This window comes from Pelodiscus sinensis, chromosome 6, assembly GCF_049634645.1.
Source record: "Pelodiscus sinensis isolate JC-2024 chromosome 6, ASM4963464v1, whole genome shotgun sequence".
Taxonomy (NCBI): domain Eukaryota; kingdom Metazoa; phylum Chordata; order Testudines; family Trionychidae; genus Pelodiscus; species Pelodiscus sinensis.
Window position 1 is genome coordinate 51,092,406 of NC_134716.1, and position 23,800 is coordinate 51,116,205.

Sequence of the window (23,800 nt, forward strand, 5' to 3'; positions counted from 1 at the left end):
AAAGCCTTGTGGAGCCATAAATGACAGAAACAATATGACCTTTGTTTGTGCACAGCATGTTGTGGTGGGAATGCATTGCTTTTCATGCAAAAAGGATTTCTCACAGGACAATTATAAGTGACTGGGAAAAAAAATTTCTCCAAGTTCTTGGAAGTTTCTGTTCTTGTAAAAAGTGCCCTTTAATTAACACTTACAAAAATATGCAAATACTCCTTCACACACACACACACACACACACACACACACACACACACACACACACACGCACACATGCACACACTGTACCTCATCTAAAAAAAAAATAAAGCAAAAGCCAGATTTACCAGACATTCTGGCATCTCACGGTTCACCGCTTCATTTATACAGCGTAATATTTTCCAGAAATGCATGACTGTCCTAACGGTACCTTTTCTTTCTGGATTATAGATATAAATGAATGTGAAATCAGCCCTTGTGTCAATGGCGCCTGCAGGAACAATCTTGGTTCTTTCAATTGTGAGTGTTCACCTGGCAGTAAACTGGATTCTACTGGATTGATTTGCATTGGTGAGTCTCTAGGTGTGGTGTGTGTTTGGTTTTATTTATTTATTTTTATTGTTATTAACAAGGGGAAATGATTACATTGATTAAAGAAATAGAGAAGTAAACAAAAGTGTCCTGGTAATTTGTACTTGGTAGAGTGTGAACTAGAATATCTTCCTGTGAGACATTTTGGACTTGTTTTCTGAATAACATTGATCAAATCCAGACTATTTTGCCTGTTTCCATTGGAGCAGAAACAAATACAGAGAATACAGGCATAACAATTTCATTAATATTATTTTATCTTGACAGGTGTAGGCTGCTATGGATCCATGCACTTAGTGACTTATGAGAACCAATTGGGGAGGTTTTAGGCCCATTATTGGTAGAGATTGTTATTGCTTCTCTCCAATGATGCATCTATACTGCACTGTAACTTGAAATAAGATATGCTATTTGAGCTACGCAAATTGCTTATCTTATTTCAATGCTGTTTCTAAATAGCTTATTTTGTCATGTGGTGCTGCCTATACAGCGCCAAATTTTGAAATAAAAGTGCTATTCCTAATTGTCCCTTACTCCTCCTAGAATAAGGTTTACAGGGACGTTGGAATAGTGAGTCCGAAATAACTGGCTTGATGTGAAGATGCAGGATAGCTATTTCGGGATATTCTGAAATAGCGTCGCAGGGAAGACATAGCCTAAGAGGGGTAGATGTCAGTTTAACTAAAAGGTGGTTAGCCTATTGCTTAAACAGCCATAATTAAATGTTGCTGGTCTCTCCAATTACTCTACGGCCTCATACCTTCCTTTTCTGGGCGAGGATATTAAGCAAGACATGTAAAGAAAGTTCTGGATTCATCTGGAATATGCTTCTTGACTTTTTGTCTGTTCAGTAACAGGTATTTCTGTGGTGTGGGGATAAAATTAAGCATTGTATTAATATCCTTGATTGGAGATCTCTACAAACTGGAAAAATGGTCAAGTGTGATTGATTTTTATTAGATTTAGCAGCAGCCTTTAAAAAAATTGACACCAAGGTGTCATTGGTTTTGGGTACATTCGCCAATGGCTTGTTCTTACCTTTCCCAGAAGTTTGAAAGCATGATGTTTTACAGACCCTTGTCCACCTCAAGTGTCCACAAGGTTTCTATTTTGTCCCTCCTCTCCCACTTATACGTGTGTATTTGAGGACTGTAGGGGATCTTGTGAGAGGAATTGGGCAGTAAGCTGTAAGTTTTCAATTCATCTGATCCTGATATTGCAGTTTCCTGGATGAGAAGGATTTGTCAGACACTCAGTCCAGAAAAGACAAAGATGATTGTGATTAGGAGGGAGAAGGAATTAGAGACTTGAAAAGCACTTATGATTGTTCAATCTGATGAGTTGGTGTATCCTACTCTTGACAAAAAGGTTTATAGTCGAAGATTATCTTTGGACCCCAGACTTCTTAGATTCCCACGTAGCAATAGTGTGTGGATTGTTTTTTTTAATTTGGCACATCTGTGGTTCGCTAAGAGGTTGTGTCCTTTCCTTTGTGTGAACCTCACTAAATTCATCTGTGCACTTAGATTATTTTTAAACTTTCTTATCTTTCCAGATGCAAAACTGATATGAAATAATTAAGGGACAATATTTATATATATTTGAATCTTACGACATAGGTTGATTGGTATAGTATAGCTGTGGCCAACTGGCGGCTCATCAGCCGCATGCGGCTCTTACCCCCAAAAGCGATGCTCGTGAAGCTGCTCCTGCGCCCCCTGCCGGCTTTCCGTCCCCCTCTTCCCCCCCCCCCCCCCCCCCCCCCCCCGCTTCTCTGTGCTTACTGGGTCGGAGCTGTGGTTTTTAAAACTGGTGCCCAAGATAGCAGCCATCTTAAAGGGGCAGCCTCCTTTTTTTAAAATCCTTTTTTAAAAATTTTTTTGTTTTTGCTTGACAGTTCTGTTCTGGGTTGTTGTTGTTGTTGTTTTGGGTTGTTTTTTTTAAAGGAAGAGAGACAAACATTGGTAGGCTGAGCCAGATATAATTTAAGCAATATAAACATACATTAGTTATATTAACAACTTAATTTGGAAGTGAGCATTGTGGACCCAGTCATGAACTCCTGAAACAGGTACAGCTTCACTGACTTTGATGTGGGTTCTGTCTGTATCAGGTTTTAGATCATTTATATAATGATTAAAGTATTTTTGTAGGAGCAAAAAAGATTTGGAGGCAGAGCTAAATTGACAAATATGGATTTACAAAATTAGGACCTAATCCTATAATTTTTAGCTATGCAAAATTCCTATTGGCTTTAGTGGTATTGCAAGTAAGACAGTTTGACTGTGATTATTTCTATGTAAGGTCTACAGGAAATAGCTGTTTTATTATGTAAAAAACTTGATAAACACTTTTGTCAAATACAGGTAAGCTTGAAAGGTTTAACTTTCGGTCAGTAAATGTCTATAAACATTGATTTCACCATGCACACACAAACCATCAAAAAATTGACAATCGTCAGAATTTACAGACATGCAAAATAAGAAAACTGCTTCCAGAGAAATTTAGTTTGATTTTAAGGTTACTTTGTATATTTTTCTGATGTTGACAATTTGTAAAACACTAGCTTTTTGAATCTCAGCATCTGTCTTAAATATTGTCTGATTCCCACACTTGTGAAATCTGCAAATATTAAAATTGAAATGGATAAAAATCAATATATAAAAAACGAATTTTGCCAAACCTTAAATATATGCAGTTTTACAAACCAGTAAGCTAATGAAACAACTTTTTCTCCAAGCTCCTGCCTGCAATGAAAGGACTGGGTCCTGAATGTACCAATACCTCCTGCCCCACTCTTCTTTGATGTGTGCCCTATCAGCTTTGACACTGTAAAGCTACAAATGGGGACAGACGACTACAAGCTATAAAATATATAGCAGAAGTGCTTCTCTGATATGCCAATAGTGTGAAAGTATATTGATATAGTGAAAAAGGAGTATCTAATGAACTAAGATATATAGACAAATACAGATATATCGGCATGATGCTGATCTCAAACCAGTTTTACTCAGGTTTATGCTGATATCCGAGATCAGAATCAGTCAAATATGACATGAGTGAAGTGAGGGTTTTTTCTTTTTTTTTTCTTTCTTTCTTTTCCTAATGATTAAGTAATGGATTCTATGACTTTCAGGAAGCTCTGTGATACTTTACATCCAAGGCAACAGGGCTGGAGCTGTCAGCCACTACAGGCAGTGGGGACACCCAGAGTCATCAGCTGTCATGGAAAGTGGGGGTGTGGCTCTTGAAATGTCAATTGCCACAGCAGGAGGTGCTAGACTCTTCTCTTTCCCACAGCAGGGGTTGGGTTTTCATGCCCCCACTTAAGGCTCAGGCTTCCATTGTCATATCATGTCACCTGCTCCTCTCCAATTATTTTTTAGTAAAAGTCAGACAGGTCATAGGCTTCTGTGAATTCTTGTTTATTACCTGCAGTCGGTCCTTATCTTTTGCAAAAAAATAACCATGAGAAAATGTTAATCTTACTAATGATGATAGGAGTTATTTCAAATTTAATTATAACACACCTTTCACTTAAGTGAAAGCATGCGAGAGTTATGTTGCAATAATGCTAAAAACATAGTACTGAAGTGATGTTATTCTAGTGCACCACTCCCTATGCATGCCTGAGTGTAAGTAGCACTGTTGCTGAATTTCATCATCACCCTAAAATTAATGGGTTGACTCCAGATCCCATTTAAAGCACAATGGAATGGAGAGTGTGGGGAAGTATGCATGGCTGCTACCTATACTTTTATCTCTTTTGTGGAGAGAGGACTTTGGTCTCTAAAGGATGATAGTTTTGCAGCTATCATAAACACTGTGTTTTAAAAAGCTGCTTTTAGCCACTGGTTCATGTTACTTTTGCATTAATAGTACTCGTAAATGAATGTCTTCAGGCAGGACATTTCTATTAATGGAGTTGTGGTCAGTCACCTACTGAGAGAAGAGTCGATTTTTTTTTTTCAAGATCCCATAAATGTTGAATAAATGTTGCATTGCCATTTTCATTAATATACGCACAGAGATACTAGTGTTTGTTTTCCTTTAAATAACTTTCTTTGTGTTTCTGAGTTATGATTTGTGAAATTCTGATACCATTCAACCATAGTGCAAAAAGTAATAGGCTGCCATCTGCCTGTAGCATGAATATATTTCTATTTCAAGTTAGAATCAAAGATATGCACGTGGTAGAAAAAAGGCTTTGATGCAGAGTAATAAATAACTTTCTCTCCAAAGGAAAAGTTACAGCAACTACCCTTTGTAAATTTTATTTTAGTAGGAGAGATTGTGTAAAATGAAGGGAATTAAATTCACGGGCTGAAATAAGACAAGATTAGCAGATTTTGGCTGGAAGATCCAGGTACAGCTGGTATGAGGAAAATCACTAGCTATATAGTTTAAATTATTTGGACTATAGTGGTTTCTCGACTGTACTGCCAAAACACCTCTCTGGAGTGTCTAGGCCAGGACTACCGCAGCATCGGTCAGCAGCACCCTTTCCTGCACGGCTGCGGGGCCCTGCACAGCCCGGTGCATGCGCCAGCAGTACTGGCCAGGCCGGGCTGGGCAGCGCATGCGCCATGCGCCCCGGGGCCAGACCTCAGGCTGCACGCCAGCGGCCGTGGCCAGCCCACGCATGCGCCGTGCGCCCCGGGGGTGCCAAAAGGGCTCGGGCCAGCCCTGGTGCTAGTGATAAGTCAAGCTACATTCTAGTGATTAGATGATCCAAACAAGTACATGTTGTAGATCATTCCAGGAAGTGTTATGCTGTATTTATAAATTATCAACACAATGTAGTGTCTGCAGTTGGTATTCCTAAGAATTGTTGTGTCGTCTTAACATGATGGGCAAATTCATCACAAGTGAAACGAAACTGAAAACATTAAACTTAATGCTAACGTGTATTTTTTTCTGTTGAATGCTGGAAGGAGTTTAACCATGGGATTTTATGATTTACTCTGTGACTGTTTTAAATACGATTTTGCTTTGAAGTAAAATTTGGAATTATTAGATAATTCAGTGATATAGTGTGAAAACATATATATGTGTATATATAAGCTATATCTATACTATAGCTATACATATAGTGTGTGTGTATAATATGACTGCACACAGAGTTATAATTATATATACTAGATGGGATAGATGTTAATGTCAGTAATACTAGTGCAAATTTTGAACTCTGTAACCTTGGTCCAAGTGGAATTGCTTTGATTTTATGCATGTTTAGGAGAGATCAGAATCTGGTCTATAACATTTGATTTATGCCTGACCTTTTGAATTTTTACATTAAGAAAAATAATCTTATGATATAACTTACTGTGCTATAACCATAGATAGAATAAAGATGTATATTGGCAGATAGCATCCACTGTATTCAGAAATATGTGAATTTCTGAAGGTGTAGAGCAGGGGTGGGCAATAATTTTTTACCGGGGGCCACTTTAGAAATTTTTGAACTGGCCTTGGGCCGCACCAGAAGGGGCAGGGCCAGGATACGTCCTTGCTTCCCCATCCACAGAACATGATTGATCTGGGGGTGGGGGAGAGTGTAAAGTCTTTGCCCCTCCCCGATTCCCCCTAGGCACACATGCCCCTGGCGGTGGGAGGAGACTTTGCACCTCCCCCTTCTGCCCCCTATCAGGGCTTAGGGGCAGGGGAGTGTGTGAAGTCTCCTTCTGTCTTGCCAGGAGTGCATGGCATTTCTAAGTGCTGTGTGCTCCTTGCAGGGCAGGGGCAGGGCGGAGGAACTCACGTTCTCCCCCTGGCTCCCAGGCCAATGAGGGCTTGGTGGCGGAGGAGTGCGTGAAGATGACTCCTAACCTGCCAGGAGCGCGTGGTGCTTCTAAGTGCTGCGTGCTCCTAGCAGGCTAGAGGAAACTTCATGTGCTTCCCCCACCCCAAGACCCTAATTGGTGTGCGGGGTGGGGGATCGGCAGAGCCTCCGTGCGCCGGATCAACCCGCTTGGCAGGCTGGATCCGGCTCACGGAGGCCCTTTTGTCCATCCCTGGTGTAGAACTTAGTTCAGAGAAAAATAGAAGAAATTTAAGAACTCTTCCTTTTTGATAAATGTGCTTTACCTTAAACAGATTTGAAAATAAACTCTCTTTTTTGGTTGACAGCTCCAATTCTTTTCTAATCCACTGCAGATAGTCTGAAAGGAACATGCTGGCTGAATATCCAAGACAGTCGCTGTGAAGTGAACATCAATGGTGCTACACTGAAATCGGAATGTTGCGCTACTTTAGGAGCTGCTTGGGGCAGTCCTTGCGAGCGATGTGAATTAGGTATGGTTCTAGGCTGTAATTTCTTCCAGCTTTCAGAGGAAAGGATAGACGTATCACTGGCTAAAATAGTTATGCCTCAATTGAACCATCTTTCTTATTAGAGTATTTTCATTAGAAGAATGACAAAATGAGGGCAGTGGTTAGTGTAGCTTTTAAGCTTCACTATGTGAAACCCTTTGTAAATTATGAAGTCCACTACTAAATTACATTTTTTGATTGATTTTAAAAAAGGACGAGTTTTCATTTTTCCAGTAGCACATCTGTGTGTGTGGGCAAGGCTAGGGGTAGCGAAGAAGAACTATGTAGTGAAAAATCTTCAAGTCTTCTGTTTTTTGAAGGATCTGAACACTCAGATATTTAAAAAACAAGCAGCCTTTGTACTGCTACTGTTGCTGCTTTCTGTAGGGTTGTTTTAGCCCTCTTGGTCCCAGTATATTAGAGAGATGAGGGGTGTAAAGTAATATCCATAACTGGTCCAGTTTCTGTTGGTGAGTGTGACCGGCTCCTTGCTTGGCGGGTTTGCACAGAGTCCCGGGGGAGTAGCACCTCCCACCGGCAACCCCTTTCCTACCCCAAGTCCAAGCCACCGGCTCTAGTCCTCCCGTGTCCCGCAGTGTATGTCTTTCGGTGGGCGTTGCCTCGCCCTCGGTTCAATGGCCTCCTCCGTTCCAGTAGCTCCTGGCTCTGGCCTCCGCCCTGGGTCCGGCTCTGTTGTCCACGCCGACAGCTTGCCCCGGACATGGCCTCGGCCTCCGCTTGGGCTCTCCCGGGGCCTCTTTGTCGCTGCCTCCCATAAGGGGAGGGAACTGCCGGCAGCCACAGCCCGAGCTCCGGTCTCCTGCCTCCTCCCCCCTTGGCCTCTCCAGGCCGCTTTTTAAACTCCCCGCTTAGCGGGGTTTCCGGCTTCCTCCTGGCCAGCATCAAACCCCGCTCCCCTGGGTCTACCGCCGACCAGGTTACCTCCCTGCCTTCCGCCGCCTGCGCACCGCGGCGCACGGCATTCCCCACCTCCCCTGGCCCGGCGGGGGTCTCTGGCCCTTTTTCCCCCTCCCCGGGGGGCTGGCCACCCCTCCCGGCGGCCAGAGTAAGTGCGGGGTCGGCTTCCCCGTCACAGTGAGAGAGAAATGCTTTTGAGCTTCCACAGATCCCTTAAGATCTGGGAAACTAACAGAGAGAGTCAGAGCTAACATGTATTTCAAGGGACCATTCAGGACATAGCGGCCTGATTAACACCCCTCCAGTCATGGGGGAGAAGAAAATGGGAGGGGAGGCAATTGGAGGGTTTTTAGTTAGTTACAGATTATTATAATCTGTAAATCGAATGTGTCTATTCAGTCTGTGATTTGACTTTGCGAAATGCTTACCCACCACTGATGATGTGTTTTTTGTCATTTAACATTTTGCTGTGAGAGTTTGTTTGAGAGGGTACTGACTAGTCTTTGCTTTGATTCCCTTCTTTGTGTTTCTTGTGAAGCATGCAGGAGATTCTTGAGGGGATGAGTTTACAGAATTTCCCCTGGAATTGTTTGGGGAAGGATTTGATCATATTCTTAAATTCCAGGTTCGATTGTGGGATTGTCTCTGACTTCTTTATAGTAGGTGGTGTCAGAGAGCCCTGTTAATGTCCATTAGCCTTGCCAATGCAGTAATTGTGGTTGAGGAACCCGGGAAGAGCCACCATATCTGTCCACAGCCCTCTAACTGAAGGAATATTGGGACTCTCAAAAACCATCCTCATACCACTCACCACACTTTCAAAAGGCCAGTTTCCTCCAGGATGCAACTGACTTTCTTTACAAACTCTACAACATTAACAACCTCCCTTGCAGAACCCCACCTTTGCCACCATTAATGTTGCTTCCCTCTGTGCACCAATGCCTCTCACAATGATGGCATTGCTGTCTGCCCCACTGTTTACAAAACAATGGACACCCACCCTTCAGATATCCACTGCAAGCGTGTTGCCGAACTCCTCCGTTTTATCCTTACCCAGAACAATTTACATTTGCCAAAAAAAAACCAACCAATTGGCTGAACCATAGGAACAGCCAAGGGTACTAGGATATTTCCCCAGTATTCCAAACTGTTTGTGTGCCACCTTGAGGAAGAATTTTTGGACAAATACACCATGAAACCAGTGATATCCTTGAGATACATCAGTGGTACTTTCATCCTCTGAACAGATGATCTAAACTCTCTCTCAGATTCCTACCACCACTTCAACATCTACTATCTGTCCATTGAATTCTCTCTGGAACATTCCAGAGAAGCCCTAACTTCCTGGAAACCAGTCAGCTTCACAATGGAACCCTACAAACAACCATATACAAGAAACCCACAGATCACCACACTTAACTTCACAGACCCAGTTACCACCCTGTACTCACCAAGATAACATGACATCTGTCATCTAAAGCCAGGCACTTGGCTATCACAGAATATGCGCTGAGGAAAAAGTCAGAGATATAAACTGTAACACATTCCAAACAACCTTCACCAAGAACATTCACTCCCCCGGAGAAGTAGATTGATCATGGAGCATGCCACCCAAATACCCTGAGAGAACCTGCTTCAGTACAGAATTAAAAACTCCCCTGACCATTAGCTGTCACTTACTACCCCACACTGGAACTCACATGGAGTAACATCTAACTACTGCAACACATACTCAGATGGGACCCCTTCCTCAAATAGATCTTTCCTGAACTCCCTCTCTTGGCCTTGAAATAACCCCCCAACCTCCCCCTCATAATCAGAAGCAGGCTCTCCACAGACCAACTCAACTCAAAGCAACACCAGACCCATAGGGCTTATCTAGACTACACTAAAGTGTTGAAAGAGGATATGCTCTTCCTCCAAAAATTTGGTTTTCGTGGCTTTTTGACCAAGGGGGGGCATTTCCCTGAAAAAGCCGCATCTAAACTACTTTCACTTTCGAAAGCTCCGCAGGAATTTGCATATCCTCTTTCGACACTTTAGTGTAGTCTAGATAAGCCCTTACAGAACAACAGATGCAAAACTTGTATCTCCACTGCTACAATTATCATCACTTCCCTCAAGACATCTCTTATGATCAGTGGGTACTACACATGTTCATCACACCATGTAGTATAGTGCACAAAATGCTCCAATAACAACTGTGTGGTGAAATCAATCAACCACTACACTGTGGCATGAAATCAAGCAGACAAATGATAAAAGACAAAAACATAACAGCTATGGAAGCGCACTTTTCACCAAGTGATCACAGTATATCTGACCTCTTAGTCCAAAGGAAACATATCCGGCACTTTCAAAAAATGAGTCTGGAAGCTTCCCCTCATATTAGATACTAAAAATTAAGGACTGAATAAAGACACTGGAATGATGGCTTATTACAACAATCTGCATTTTGTTAACGTACCTCCCACTAGTTGCATTCCCTGCCCTTTCCCTCTTATGACTGGAGTGTGTTCGCAAACCACTTCACCTTGAATGGCCCCTTGAAATATGTGTTTACTACTTATGTGAAACAATCTGTCTCACCTTCTATTTAGCTGTGACACTCTGGATATGTCTATACTGCAAGTAGATATCCTCGGCTGGCTCATATCAGCTGACTAAAGCTCACAGGGCTCAGGATAAGGGAGCTTTTTAATAGGGATGTAAAGTTTTGATTAATTGGCTAATCAAATAGTTGATGTGATTTACATTGACTGTTTGATTAGTTGATAAGGGCGCCTCCATCTTTGAACAGGGCTGTTGCTATACTTCAAAGGCAAAAGTGCTGTGGGGGGCATAGGGCCAGTGGAAGACTCAAGCTGTGCCCTGCTGGCCCATGCTCCCTGCAGCGTTTTAAAGCATCAGCATCGCATGGAGCCTGGGGTCAGAAGCCTTTGCTCTCTCCCCTCCCTTGCTGCCTCTTTCTGATAGAGGCAGCAAGGTGGAGAGGAAGCAACTGGTCAACTAGGATGTCAACTGGTCATTCACATACCTACTTTTAAATTACGGTGTAGATGTTCAAGCCCAGGTTTCTACCCAGGCTCTGGCAACTTTCCACCTCACAGGGTCCTACCGTTCACCCACCTTGTTTCTCTACTATTACTGCTTGCAAGGTAGCATAATTTCTAAATCGCAGAGCTTAATATCCTTTGAAACTGGAAACTGAAAGCAGGAATATCATCTGAGCTCTCAATGTGTGTGAGAGAGGATCACAGCAGTTATTCTAAGGAGCAGGACAAATGGAAAAGAGAAAACATGACTAGCTCAATCATGCAAGGGCATGCAAATTAATTCTAATTGATAGTGAGACTAAGTTAGGGCTTTCCTGCACTTGCTTTTTAAGTGGGCTCCTACTACTAAGAATATGCCACCACTACGCTTTTTTAGGCCATTAATATAAAGATGAAGGAGGAAAGTCACAATTTTTATTGTGATTATCTATTAAAGTCATATAATTCTGGAAATATTTGTTCAGGTTTTTTTTGTCTTGTTTTGTGTGTTTTTGTTTTGTTTTGTTTCCAGATGCAGCTTGCCCAAGAGGCTTGGCCAGAGTTAAGGGAGTTACTTGTGAAGGTAAAGTTAATTCTTTCTTACTCAGGATTAGCACATTTTTTTACCTTGAAAAAGGGGGTTCATCACTTTACATCCTTGTTTTTGGGGAAGTAAATTAAATTGACAGTTAGTGGCTTCCATCACAGGCAATAGTGACTGTTGAAAAGTGTTGGCCTACTCTAAAATGTTGGAGGAGCTGAAGGAAATCTCTGTTCTGATGGTACAGAACAAACTGAAACTTCTTGGAGATTCCTTGAGGTCCCCACTAAATAAGTGGAATCTTTGCTCTTTTATCTACCCTCACTGTCTCACCTCCAGTGCAGGAAACCTTTCCATAAGCAAGACAATGTAGTTGGATAGTAATTATACCATGTTGGTTCATAGGTGTTGGAACAGCCCCAGATGGCTGTTGGTAGCCATGAGTAGGAAAGAACAGTCATCAGGCCCTAATATTGTGTTACTGCAAATATTTTGATTGCCATTATATAACGTTAAATCCTCAATAAGAGTGTAGTTACCTTAATACAGTAAGAATGCACCTGTAAACTTCTTTTTATCCTTCATTTCACCTCAGATGTAAATGAGTGTGATGTTTTCCCTGGTGTTTGTCCCAATGGACGTTGTGTTAACAGTAGAGGATCCTTTCACTGTGAGTGTCCAGAAGGCCTGACGTTGGATGGAACAGGTCGAGTGTGTTTAGGTAAGAGCATGTTCACCTCTCACTGTTCCTTAGCTCTGAATGACTTCTCATGTGCTTTGCACAGTCTAAATAGTTCTGTGGTTTCTGGAACGCATTATTCCTTGAAAAGTACTTTTTTTTTTTTTTTTAATATGCATAGTTATACCTTAACTTAGGGGTCAGCAACCTATGGCTCTGAGCCAAATATGACTCAGTAGAGAGCCAGCTATGCTGCTCAAGCTCAGCCTGCCCCTGCAGCATGGAAACCATGCTGGCACTTCAGCCTCACAACCCCTCTCCAAGATTGGAGTGCCAGCACCATCTTCCTGCTGAGGGGAAGTAGAAGGGTGGAGAAAGCCCTGAGTAATGCAGAATTGAGAAGCAGCAGCTTTGCGCTGCTGAAGTGTTGTTTTGCAGCTTGGCCGCTCTCACTTGAGCCAGGCTTATCTGAAAGGAGATGGCTTGCCTTCACTATAGTGTTAGATCAAGTGTTTAGATTTCAGCATTTAGTAAGGATACTGATCTTCTAACACACAGAACTGCTGAATCAAAAAATTTAAATCTTTATGCTTCCAAAAAAAAATTAGCCAGCTGAAATTCTATTATTCATTTCTTCAGTTAACCCCTGAATTAGCGCGCGCGCTCTCTCTCTCGCTCTCTCTCGCTCTCTCTCTCTCTCTATATATATATCATAGAATCATAGAATCATAGAATAATAGGACTGGAAGGGACCTCGAGAGGTCATCGAGTCCAGCCCCCCGCCCTCAAGGCAGGATCAAGCTCCGTCTACACCATCCCTGACAGATGTCTATCTAACCTGTTCTTAAATATCTCCAGAGAGGGAGATTCCACCACCTCCCTTGGCAATTTATTCCAATATTTGACCACCCTGACAGTTAGGAATTTTTTCCTAATGTCCAATCTAAACCTCCCCTGCTGCACTTTAAGCCCATTACTCCTTGTCCTGTCCTCAGAAACCAAGAGGAACAAATTTTCGCCTTCCTCCTTGTGACACCCTTTTAGATATTTGAAAACCGCTATCATGTCCCCCCTTAATCTTCTTTTTTCCAAACTAAACAAGCCCAGTTCATGAAGCCTGGCTTCATAGGTCATGTTCTCTAGACCTTTAATCATTCTTGTCGCTCTTCTCTGTACCCTTTCCAATTTCTCCACATCTTTCTTGAAATGTGGCGCCCAGAACTGGACACAGTATTCCAGCTGAGGCCTAACTAGTGCAGAGTAGAGCAGCAGAATGACTTCACGAGTTTTGCTTACAACACACCTGTTGATACAACCTAGAATCATATTTGCTTTTTTGGCAACAGCATCACACTGTTGACTCATATTCAACTTGTGGTCCACTATGACCCCTAGATCCCTTTCTGCCATGCTCCTTCCTAGACAGTCGCTTCCCATCTTGTATGTATGGAACTGATTGTTCCTTCCTAAGTGGAGCACTTTGCATTTCTCTTTATTAAACCTCATCCTGTTTACCTCTGACCATTTCTCTAACTTGCTAAGGTCATTTTGAATTATGTCCCTATCCTCCAAAGAAGTTGCAACCCCACCCAGTTTGGTATCATCTGCAAACTTAATAAGAGTACTCTCTATCCCAATATCTACATCATTGATGAGATATTGAACAGTACGGGTCCCAAAACAGACCCTTGAGGAACTCCACTTGTTATCCCTTTCCAGCAGGATTTAGAACCGTTAACAACAACTCTCTGACTACGGTTATCCAGCCAATTATGCACCCACCTTATCGTGGCCCTATCTAAGTTATATTTGCCTAGTTTATCAATAAGAATATCATGCGAGACCGTATCAAATGCCTTACTAAAGTCTAGGTATATGACATCCACCGCTTCTCCCTTATCCACAAGGCTCGTTATCTTATCAAAGAAAGCTATCAGATTAGTTTGACATGACTTGTTCTTCACAAACCCATGCTGGCTATTCCCTATCACTTTATTACTTTCCAAGTGTTTGCATACGATTTCCTTAATTACCTGCTCCATTATCTTCCCTGGGACAGACGTTAAACTGACCGGTCTATAATTTCCTGGGTTGTTCTTATTCCCCTTTTTATAGATGGGCACAATATTTGCCCTTTTCCAGTCTTCTGGAATCTCCCCTGTCTGCCATGATTTTTCAAAGATCATAGCTAAAGGCTCAGATACCTCCTCTATCAGCTCCTTGAGTATCCTGGGATGCATTTCATCAGGACCTGGTGACTTGCTGACATCTAACTTTCCTAAGTGATTTTTAACTTGTTCTTTGTGTATCCTATCTTCTAAACTTACCCTCTCTCTGCTTGTATTCACTACGTTAGGCACACCTCCAGACTTCTCGGTGAAGACCGAAACAAAGAAGTCATTGAGCATCTCCGCCATTTCCAAGTTCCCTGTTACTGCTTCTCCCTCCTCGCTAAGCAGTGGGCCTACCCTGTCCTTGGTCTTCCTCTTGCTTTTAATGTATTTATAAAAGGTCTTCTTGTTTCCCTTTATGCCTGTAGCTAGTTTGATCTAATTTTGTGCCTTTGCCTTTCTAATCTTGCCCCTGCATTCCCGTGTTGCTTGCCTATATTCATCCTTTGTTAGTTGTCCTAGTTTCCATTTTTTATATGACTCCTTTTTAATTTTGAGATCATGCAAGATCTCCTTGTTAAGCCAAGCTGGTCTTTTGCCATATTTTCTATCTTTCCTACACAGCGGAATTGTTTGCTTTTGGGCCCTTAACAACGTCCCTTTGAAATACTTCCAACTCTCCTCAGTTGTTTTTCCCTTCAGTCTTGCTTCCCATGGGACCTTACCTACAAGTTCTCTGAGCTTATCAAAATCTGCCTTCCTGAAATCCATTACCTCAATTGTGCTGGTCTCCCTTCTACCTTTCCTTAAGATCATGAACTCTATTATTTCGTGATCACTGTCCCCTATACTGTCTTCCACTTTCAAGTTCTCAGCTAGTTCCTCCCTATTTGTTAAAACCAAATCCAGAACAGCTTCTCCTCTGGTAGCTTTTTCAACCTTCTGAAACAGAAAGTTGTCTCCAATGCAGTCCAGAAACTTATTGGATAGCCTGTGCCTCGCTGTGTTAGTTTCCCAACATATGTCTGGATAGTTGAAGTCCCCCATCACCACCAAATCTTGGGCTTTGGATAGTTTTGTTAATTGTTTAAAAAAGGCCTCATCCACCTCTTCCACCTGGCTAGGTGGCCTGTAGTAGACTCCTAGCATGATATCACCCTCGTTTTTTACCCCTTTTAGCTTAACCCAGAGACTCTCTACACAGCTATCTCCTACGTTCATCTCCACTTCAGTCCAAGTGTGTACATTTTTAATATACAAGGCAACCCCTCCTCCCTTTTTTCCCTGTCTGTCCTTCCTGAGCAAGCCGTACCCTTCCATACCAATATTCCAATCATGCGTCCCATCCCACCAGGTTTCTGTAATACCAATGATATCATAGTTGTATTTATTGGTTAGCAATTCCAGTTCTTCCTGCTTATTACCCATACTTCTCGCATTTGTATATAGGCATCTAAGATACTGATTTGATCTTGCCTCCCTGTTGTGCCCTGACCCTCCTTTCTCCTTGCCATTATAGGCCGTAGTCCCCCCCATTTCCAACCCATCTCCCAGTCCCGCACATTCAGCACTTACCTGTGGGCTTTGCTCACCTGCCCCCGACAAACCTAGTTTATATGCACATGCACAGTCATTTTTCTCTGGATCAATTTCAGCTATTGCAGACTGAGGATGTGAACAAGGTGCTTGGAAGAGTGCAGCCGACCACGTGCTCACTTGACCCTTGCCCTTCATGGCTTATTAAATCAAGCCGGGAAGGAATAATTGGCTCGGCCAGGGTATTATTAATGCGTCTTTTAGATCCAGTATGGTTCCTGCCTCCTTGAAAGAGGCAGTGATAAAACTGTTACTTAAGACTTCCCTGGACCCACATGATTTAAATAACTATTGCCCAATGGCTAATACAGCTGCTCCCCGAGTAACGGACCAACACTTGGTTCGTAACTCAAAGTGTTCGTAACTCAGATCCCACAGAGTTACATGGCGACTGCGCTGTTCGTAAGCGCAGATCGCCATTCATAACTCGGATCCACATTTACAACTGCTTTGGTCGTAAGTGTGGATGGTCGTAAGTGAAGGTGGTTGTAACTCGGGGAGCGGCTGTATTCCCTTCTTGGGCAAGGTACTTGAGCGGGCAGTGGCTTGCAACTCCAAGCTTTCTTGGAAGAAACATTATTTAGATCCATTTCAGTCTGGCTTTAGGCCTGGTTTTGGAACTGAAACCGCCTTGGTCACCCTGGTAAATGACTTATGCCGGGAGATAGACGGGGGAGTGCATCCCTGTTGATTCTCTTAGAACTCTTAGTGGCTTTTGATACCATCGACCATGGTATCCTTCTGGAACGCCTGGCGGAGTTGGGTATTGGAGGCACTATTTTGCAGTGGATCCGGTCCTACCTGTTGGGACGCTTTCAGAAGGTGGAGGTAGGAGGCTGTTATTCGACCCCGTGGCAATTGTGCTATGGGATCCTGCAGGGTTCCATCTTGTCCTCTGTGCTGTTTAATGTCTACATGAAGCCGCTGGGAGAAGTCATAAGGCGTTCTGGAGGACGGTAACATCAATATGCAGATGACACCCAACTCTGCTTCCCTGTGACTTCAGAACCAGGTGTGGTGACTGATCTAAACAGTGTCTGGAGGTGGTGATGGTTTGGATGAAGGCAAACAAGCTGAAGTTGAATCCAGAGAAGACTGAGGTCCTGTGGATCAGGAGGCCATCTGTTCGGGAATGTGGCGTGGCACCTGTTCTAGACGGGGTTACTCTCCCCCTGAAAGAACATGTACGCACCTTGGGAGTCCTCCTGGACCCTTTCTTAACATTTGAAAACCAGATTTTTTTGGTGGCCAGGGGTGCGTTTGGGCAGCTTCATCTGATCTGCCAGCTGCCACCCTTCCTGAACAAGCATGACTTGGCCACAGTGATCCATGCTCTTGTTACATCTAGACTGAACTACTGTAATGCACTCTATGTGGGGCTGGCTCTAAAGAGCCTTCAGAAACTTCAACTGGTCCAGAAGGTGGCTGCTCGAGTCTTAACTAATATTTGTTATATGGAGCACATTATGCCAGTGCTTCGGCAGCTGCATTGGCTTCTAGTATGTTTCTGGGCACAATTTAAGGTTTTAGTTATGACCTATAAAGCCTTAAATGGGTTGGATCCGGGGTATATGAAGGACCATCTTCTCCCATATGAAACTCCCTGCATATTGAGGTCAGCTGGGGAGGCTTTGCTTTATGTTCCCCCTCTTGTGGAGATAAGATTAACGTCTTTGCAGAACAGGGCCTTCTCAGCTTTTGTTCCTTGGGATAGTCGCATGGCACCAATGCTAGCATTGTTCAGCATCAGGCTAAAGCCATCTTTTTTACTTGTGCTTTTATTAATGTTTGAGTCTATATGTGTATGTTCTTCTTCTCAGTGTGTTTTTAGCAGGTTTTATGTCCCTTTGGGGTCTTGTATTTTAAATGTTTATATATATTTGTATTGTGTTTAAAATTTTTGTAAGCCACCTCAAATATTTTAAATAGAGAGGCGGAGTAAAAATATTTAAATAAAATAAAATAAAATAAATTTTTTCCTGTGGGATGACAAAGTGACGTCATCACGTCAGTGTCCACAGGCTGGGAGGTAGGCATTGGCGGGTAAAGACAGGGCCTTCTGCCTCAGGCTCTGTCCTTGGAGCCAGACCACACCCACTGCTAGTGCAACCCTCTCTCTCAGTCATGTTCAGAGCTGGCCCAGCCATCCCCAGCTGCCAGGGACAGAGCCAGGCCTGGCCTGATACACTGTGGCTTGGCCTTTCCTGGCTGCAGAACTGGACCTGGCGCAGTGTCATCCAAGAGAAAGGGGATTCGCATTAGGGTTAGGCTGCAGCTGGTGGGGGGCTGAGAGAGAAAGGGGCCCCGCTGGTGTGAGTGGGGGAGAAAAGGGAGGAGAAGGGGCCCAGGCTGGCACAGTCTGGGTAGGGGGGAGGAGAAGGAGCCTGTGCTGGCAGAGGCAGGAGGGTGGGCAGGGAAGGAGAAGGGGGCCCGGGCTGGCGTGGCCACCAGCTGGACCTCCCCAGTGGTCAGGGGAGAGCTGGGGTTGCCTACCCTCATGAGAGGGGGGTTGGAGAGTGTAGCAAGCAGGGGGCCCAGTCCCCTAGTTGTTCTTTATTGTGACTCAGAAAGAAATAGTAAATTTAATACAGCATGTAGCTATTACACTTGTGGTTTTCCTGACCAATGAGTGAGTGTTAACATGACATTTTATAGTTTTCTAATGGCAAAATCTTGAATCTGATAACAAAGCCTATGGAATAGGACCTTGCACCCTGCATTTGCAAAAGTGATGCAGCATGTAATTTTTATCTGTAGCTCCTTAGTCTATACTTCTGGATTAGGAGTAGAGCCATGTATATAATCTGTTCCTGCCTCATATGCAGTTTAATACACATAGCCACAGTTTTAGGCCATCTGGACCTTCAGGAAGATTATCAGTTTCTATTTGGAAACTCAAGCTAATTCAGAATGCATCATTTTGTGTGTGGCAGAATCAGTGCTCTGTAATTGACTGTGGCTGGCTGGCTGTTTCCAGGTAGAGGGTAATGTAATAATTTGACCTTTAAAGTCCTACATGTCTTGGGGCCTGCCTATTGAGAGTCTGCCTTTCTCTCCAGGCCATATTGCCATAGTTATGATTCGAAAAGGCCTTTGATCTTGTTTCTCCCCATTGTAAAAGATCAGGTCTGCTTGTGAAGCATTCTCTGTAAAGGACCCTTTTCTTTGGAATGCTCTGTCCCCCAAGGTCTGAAATAGTCTACATATGTTGACATTCTTGGCATGCTGTAAAGCCCATCTGTTTTCAGGATGTTGATGAAGGGCTGAGAATAGGCAGTTGAAGGTGGGATTTGCTTGTGGTGTGTGTGGGGGGGAGGGGCAGGGTTTAATCTGTACTGCTCATGTGAACAATGTGATCTAATGAAGTGGGGGGTGAGGAAAAAGTACTGCTGCTTTGGTTAATTTTTACTTTTTATTTGTTGTATTATTGTTTTAAATGTATATCAAGGATGCACAGAGTTTGGAATGTGCTCCATTTGGTGTGGAGTTTATATTAATGTCTGGCATCTAATAAATAAATATAAAACATCTTTAGAATTCTACCATATGGGTACAGACCCCATTCCTTATCTCATCATGGTGAGTTGTGGAGACACGCTGCAGCAATTCAAAACACTATGAGGAAAGGTACCAGGCACAAGGGCCTCTAGCATTTTTATCTTTGCATAAGGTAACCTCTGTTAAGCAACTTTTTATCCTGATTGTATATATATGCCTTGGTGCTTAGCTATTATTGTAATGGGTACTGTAGTAAAAACAGAGTATCTGAAGTTGGATGTGAGATCTGAAGTTGTTCCAGTAGAAATTAGACTATTTTTCAATGGATAGAAAAGGATCATGTTTTTCCATTCGCAAACCTGTATTTCACATAACTAAGAAGCTATAAAACCTGGATTATATGCCCCAAACTCTTATGTAGTATTAAATAAGACTTTTACCTGGTAATTTAAATGGACAGTTATTGGCAAAAGCTTGGCAAAATACAATAATGGACTTCAGGTGATTTGTGATTTAAATACATGTTAAAATTACAAATCTGAAACTTTTTCACGACAAACTTTTTAGCTCTGCCTGACAGCTGTGAGCTTCCCATTGCTGCTTGCAAATTCCCTGTTTGGAAATGGTATGGGACCAATGGATGCAGATGGGAAAACTGGCAAGCCAACTGTGCACTTTGAATAGATTCTGGAGCTTTTATGGTTTCAGTGGAGTTAGTACAGTTCTGGTACCTGAAGTATGAGGAGCATCAATATTCTGACTGTTTTCTAAGAAAGGAAAATTATTTTTAACTGAGCATTTTGAGGAAATTTCCTGATTTGACTTTTTGGATTTGTGGTTTAGAGTAAAAAATGCATTTAGTTAAAAATTGAAATCGGGTTTCTGCCAGTTACCCGGTAAAATAATTTAATTAATGATTTTATTTAATTTATTAGAGAACCTCAGCATGGATGTCTGGGGCTCTCTAAGATATTGTACAAATTGATGTGCTCTGGTAGTTATAAATCATCCTATTATTTCAGCCACTTTGAAATTTGTGAGCTTATAATGCCTTTTAGAGGGCTCTACTGTATTATTGCTATAACCATTACATTCTCATTTTCTGTACATTTCTCCTAGGAAACTTACATTCAGTTTGAAAGTAAGACAAGCAGCATGTTAAAATAGCAGTTCAAAACATACTGAATACATTAAAAAATATAATATCCAAAGAGAGAGAAAGAAACTTAGAACATCCCATTTGGGTGTGAAGGTGGGTTATTTAATTTAATTAAGGGGAAAAATTCCACCCGTCAAGTCCAGGAAATAGAAATTAAACCTGTGCTAAGAAAGTCTGTGGACTCGGGCAAAAGAAGTTTTCCTTTAAATTATTCCAGTATGGTACGTTATAGATATTGATTTGTCTTGAAGGATGTGGACTGTAGAAAAGGGCATAACAAGCTGGCTTCCAGCTTCTCCTACCATGTTTAGGAGGGTTTTCTTCATCTACTATATATTTTGAAGTGTTTGTTTGTGGATTTCTTTGTGCAAAATAGTCATACTTCGAGATTACCTACACATACCAAATTTTACATAAACAATGCTGCCACTTAAATTAGTTGAATGCACTTGCTACTTTTTACACTAGAACATGCTGAGTGAAAGGTCTAAAGGTTTAAATGATTATTTTTGTTTTTCATCAGAAAAAGTCATGGTTTATGATTAGAGTTCATAAAAAATATTTGCTAACAGAATTCAAATTGAGTCACCTATTCAACTGTCATTTTAATGCAATGAAAATTTTTACTGTTACAAATCTCAAAATAATTCAAATTTAGTTAGGGAAAGAGTAATGGAAGCTTTATGAGTTTCTGATTCAAATTTGCTATCTATGGTAATTTATTCAATAAAATGAATAATGTTTGAAGTTGAAATCCTACAAATTTAAATTGTTATTATACTTCCCTTTTGTAAGCACATCAATAAAAAAATTTCTATTACATGCATTTAATTTTTTGAACTTTCTATAAGTGCAGTCTACACAAAATCACTTTGCCCGGTCAATGACAGGCCTCACCTGCGAGTAGAACTATATTTCCTCCGATATTGAACTTGAGAGAATATATATTTCATATGAAGGCTTACTCTTAGTTTTATTTTTGTTTGCTTATGGAACTCCATATCTACTCCGGCCCTTTATAGGTTCCTGCTAGAGAGCTGAGATCTCTGGAAAATCTGTCCCTTAAAGTTTTTTCATACCGGTCATGTGTAGAATATTACAAGAATAATAAAATCAAGAACAGAGTGGAGAGTGCAGCATTAATGCTTGGCTGCTTTGCCACACCTGATATGCATATAGTGAATGTTGTTATACAAAAGAAAAAAGGAAATAACTCAAAATCCAATCTAGCAAACATGTTTGATTATGGTGCAGGTGTGTGTGTGTGTGTGTGTGTGTGTGTGTGTGTATATATATATATATATATATATATATCTGGCATCTTTATCGAGTTTGGTACAGTAGATTTGATTTAGCCATTTTTGCCACACTTGATAATGTTATTTCCAGCCTCTGTGGGAAACTTTACAAGGAGCAATGTGATGCTTACAATTGGTAGATGGAGGTAAGAATTGATATGAAGAACTTCAATTTAAAAATAATATATATTACAACTTTATCTTAAGTCTACCACTTCATTTTGCCTGGGTTTAACCAGGAAATGTCAAACTGCTTAATGTAGTACAGTGGATTTAATGAAAGCAAGTATGTGTTAGCAATGTGGTTGCTCTGTTTCTTGAGCAGAAAATAATTATACATCTTGAGGAGGCATGAAAACCATGAGGATTGCATTTCCAATTCTTATACTTATATTGTAAATTGTTTAAATCAAAATGTACATACAATACATTTACACATTACATTTACATTATTTTGAAGGATTTGCATAGAAAAAGTGTGTGTGTGTGTGTGTGTGTGTGTGTGTGTGTGTGTGTGTGTGTGTGTGTGTGTGTGTGTTATATAAAATCGGTGTCATTTTTAGCTATTCCATCTTCCCTCCCCATTCCTTCATTCTCCCTCTTGAGCATTAAGAAAACCTAGACAACATTTATTAAAACTTAATTCCTGGTCTAGTCTGTCATATGACAAATTAATTTAACATATTTTGTTTTGGAGCTGTAAGATTGGCTTTTTTTCCATGTCAACATGGTCTTTGTATCAGAGTACTCTGAGTTGGTTACTTATACAGTGCATTTGTCTTCATGTTTTTCCTTGCAGATTGCAACTGTCCCCTCTTTCTGTAGAGTACACTGATCTATCTCCCATTGATGTAAATGAGACTCTGTCCATTAACTGACATCAGTCACAAAAGTTCTGTTGGCCTGAATGGAAATAGGAGCAGACCCCTAGTACTTACTCTACAAATTATACACTGGTACTGGCAGAGTTCTGGAATGCTAACAGAGCACAGTCATAGATTTGTACATCAGGTTTCAATCTGGATGTTTAGAAAAGTAAATCTGGGAGAAATCAGAACTGGAACGGGAAATCAATAAAATTAAATGCAGTATTATAAGCTCAGAAGAGTCAAACAGACCTTCCTTGCTCTGTTGAAAGAAATAAAGATGTAGGTTAGTGACACATTTATGTAGTTTCTTGAAACTTCTATAACTCAATGCAGAGATTTGATAAGCCCCTGCCATATCCCTTGGGCCTGTACAGCTAGCCAAATATATTTAGGAAACTTGCTTGGAATCAGTATATACATGTAGATGTCATGGCAATGACGAATCTTTCAGTAAACTACTGAACAATATCATAGAGGTTGTCAGCATTTCTATCATGAACACTATTTGTCAGGTATTCATGACTTGAACTTCAAAATTTCCCTTCAGGCTAGAAATATTCATTTTATGTCTAACCCCTTGAAAGTTATTTATATTGATGTAATTCTTTTAAATTAAACAACTTTATTTTTTAAAAAATGTGAATTATTTTTTGGCATGATGGAAAAATGCATAAGAAATTTGTGAAAACTGTGAGACATTCTGACATGTTCTACTAAGAGATTTTGGGATGTTAGATTATGCATGACTCTGCAGCTTTTTAATGGGTGAAAGAGGGAATCTTAGAAATATGTACGCATACACTTTGTGCCTTAAAACACACACATACATGCAGTTACATATGTAAATTAGAGATGTAATGTTTATGTAGCTCAGGGATTCTCAACCTTTTTCGGTCCTCATACCCCCTTGGCTTCTAGTAAACCTTCCCGTACCCCCTGTTCAATCTGAAAGGAAATAAATTCTAGACTCTAGAATCCACAACTTTTTTCACTAACACTACTACTTTTGGAATGTTTCAATTATCTAGTTATTTACCAAATATTCCCCATGCCCCCTTGACAAGCTTCTCATACCCCTTGGGGATACGTGTACCCCAGGTTGGGAACCCCTGATCTAGCTGGTACAGTATGGAAATGTGGATTTTGCAGGCCGAATTTATCTTTTTGAATCTTTTTTGGTAGGCCCATCCATTTGGATACACATTAGAAGATTTGTT

The 23,800-nt window shown here is 41.4% G+C and overlaps 1 protein-coding gene across 1 annotated transcript in view; it reads left to right on the plus strand.

Moving 5' to 3' along the window:
- FBN2 (fibrillin 2) overlaps positions 1-23,800 on the plus strand; it is a 280,296-nt gene that overhangs the window by 142,402 nt on the left and 114,094 nt on the right. The window contains exons 20-23 of the mRNA XM_006131867.2: positions 427-546; positions 6,724-6,861; positions 11,365-11,415; positions 11,969-12,094. Coding sequence (XP_006131929.2) covers positions 427-546; positions 6,724-6,861; positions 11,365-11,415; positions 11,969-12,094 — 435 coding nt within the window. The remainder of the gene's footprint in view (positions 1-426; positions 547-6,723; positions 6,862-11,364; positions 11,416-11,968; positions 12,095-23,800) is intronic.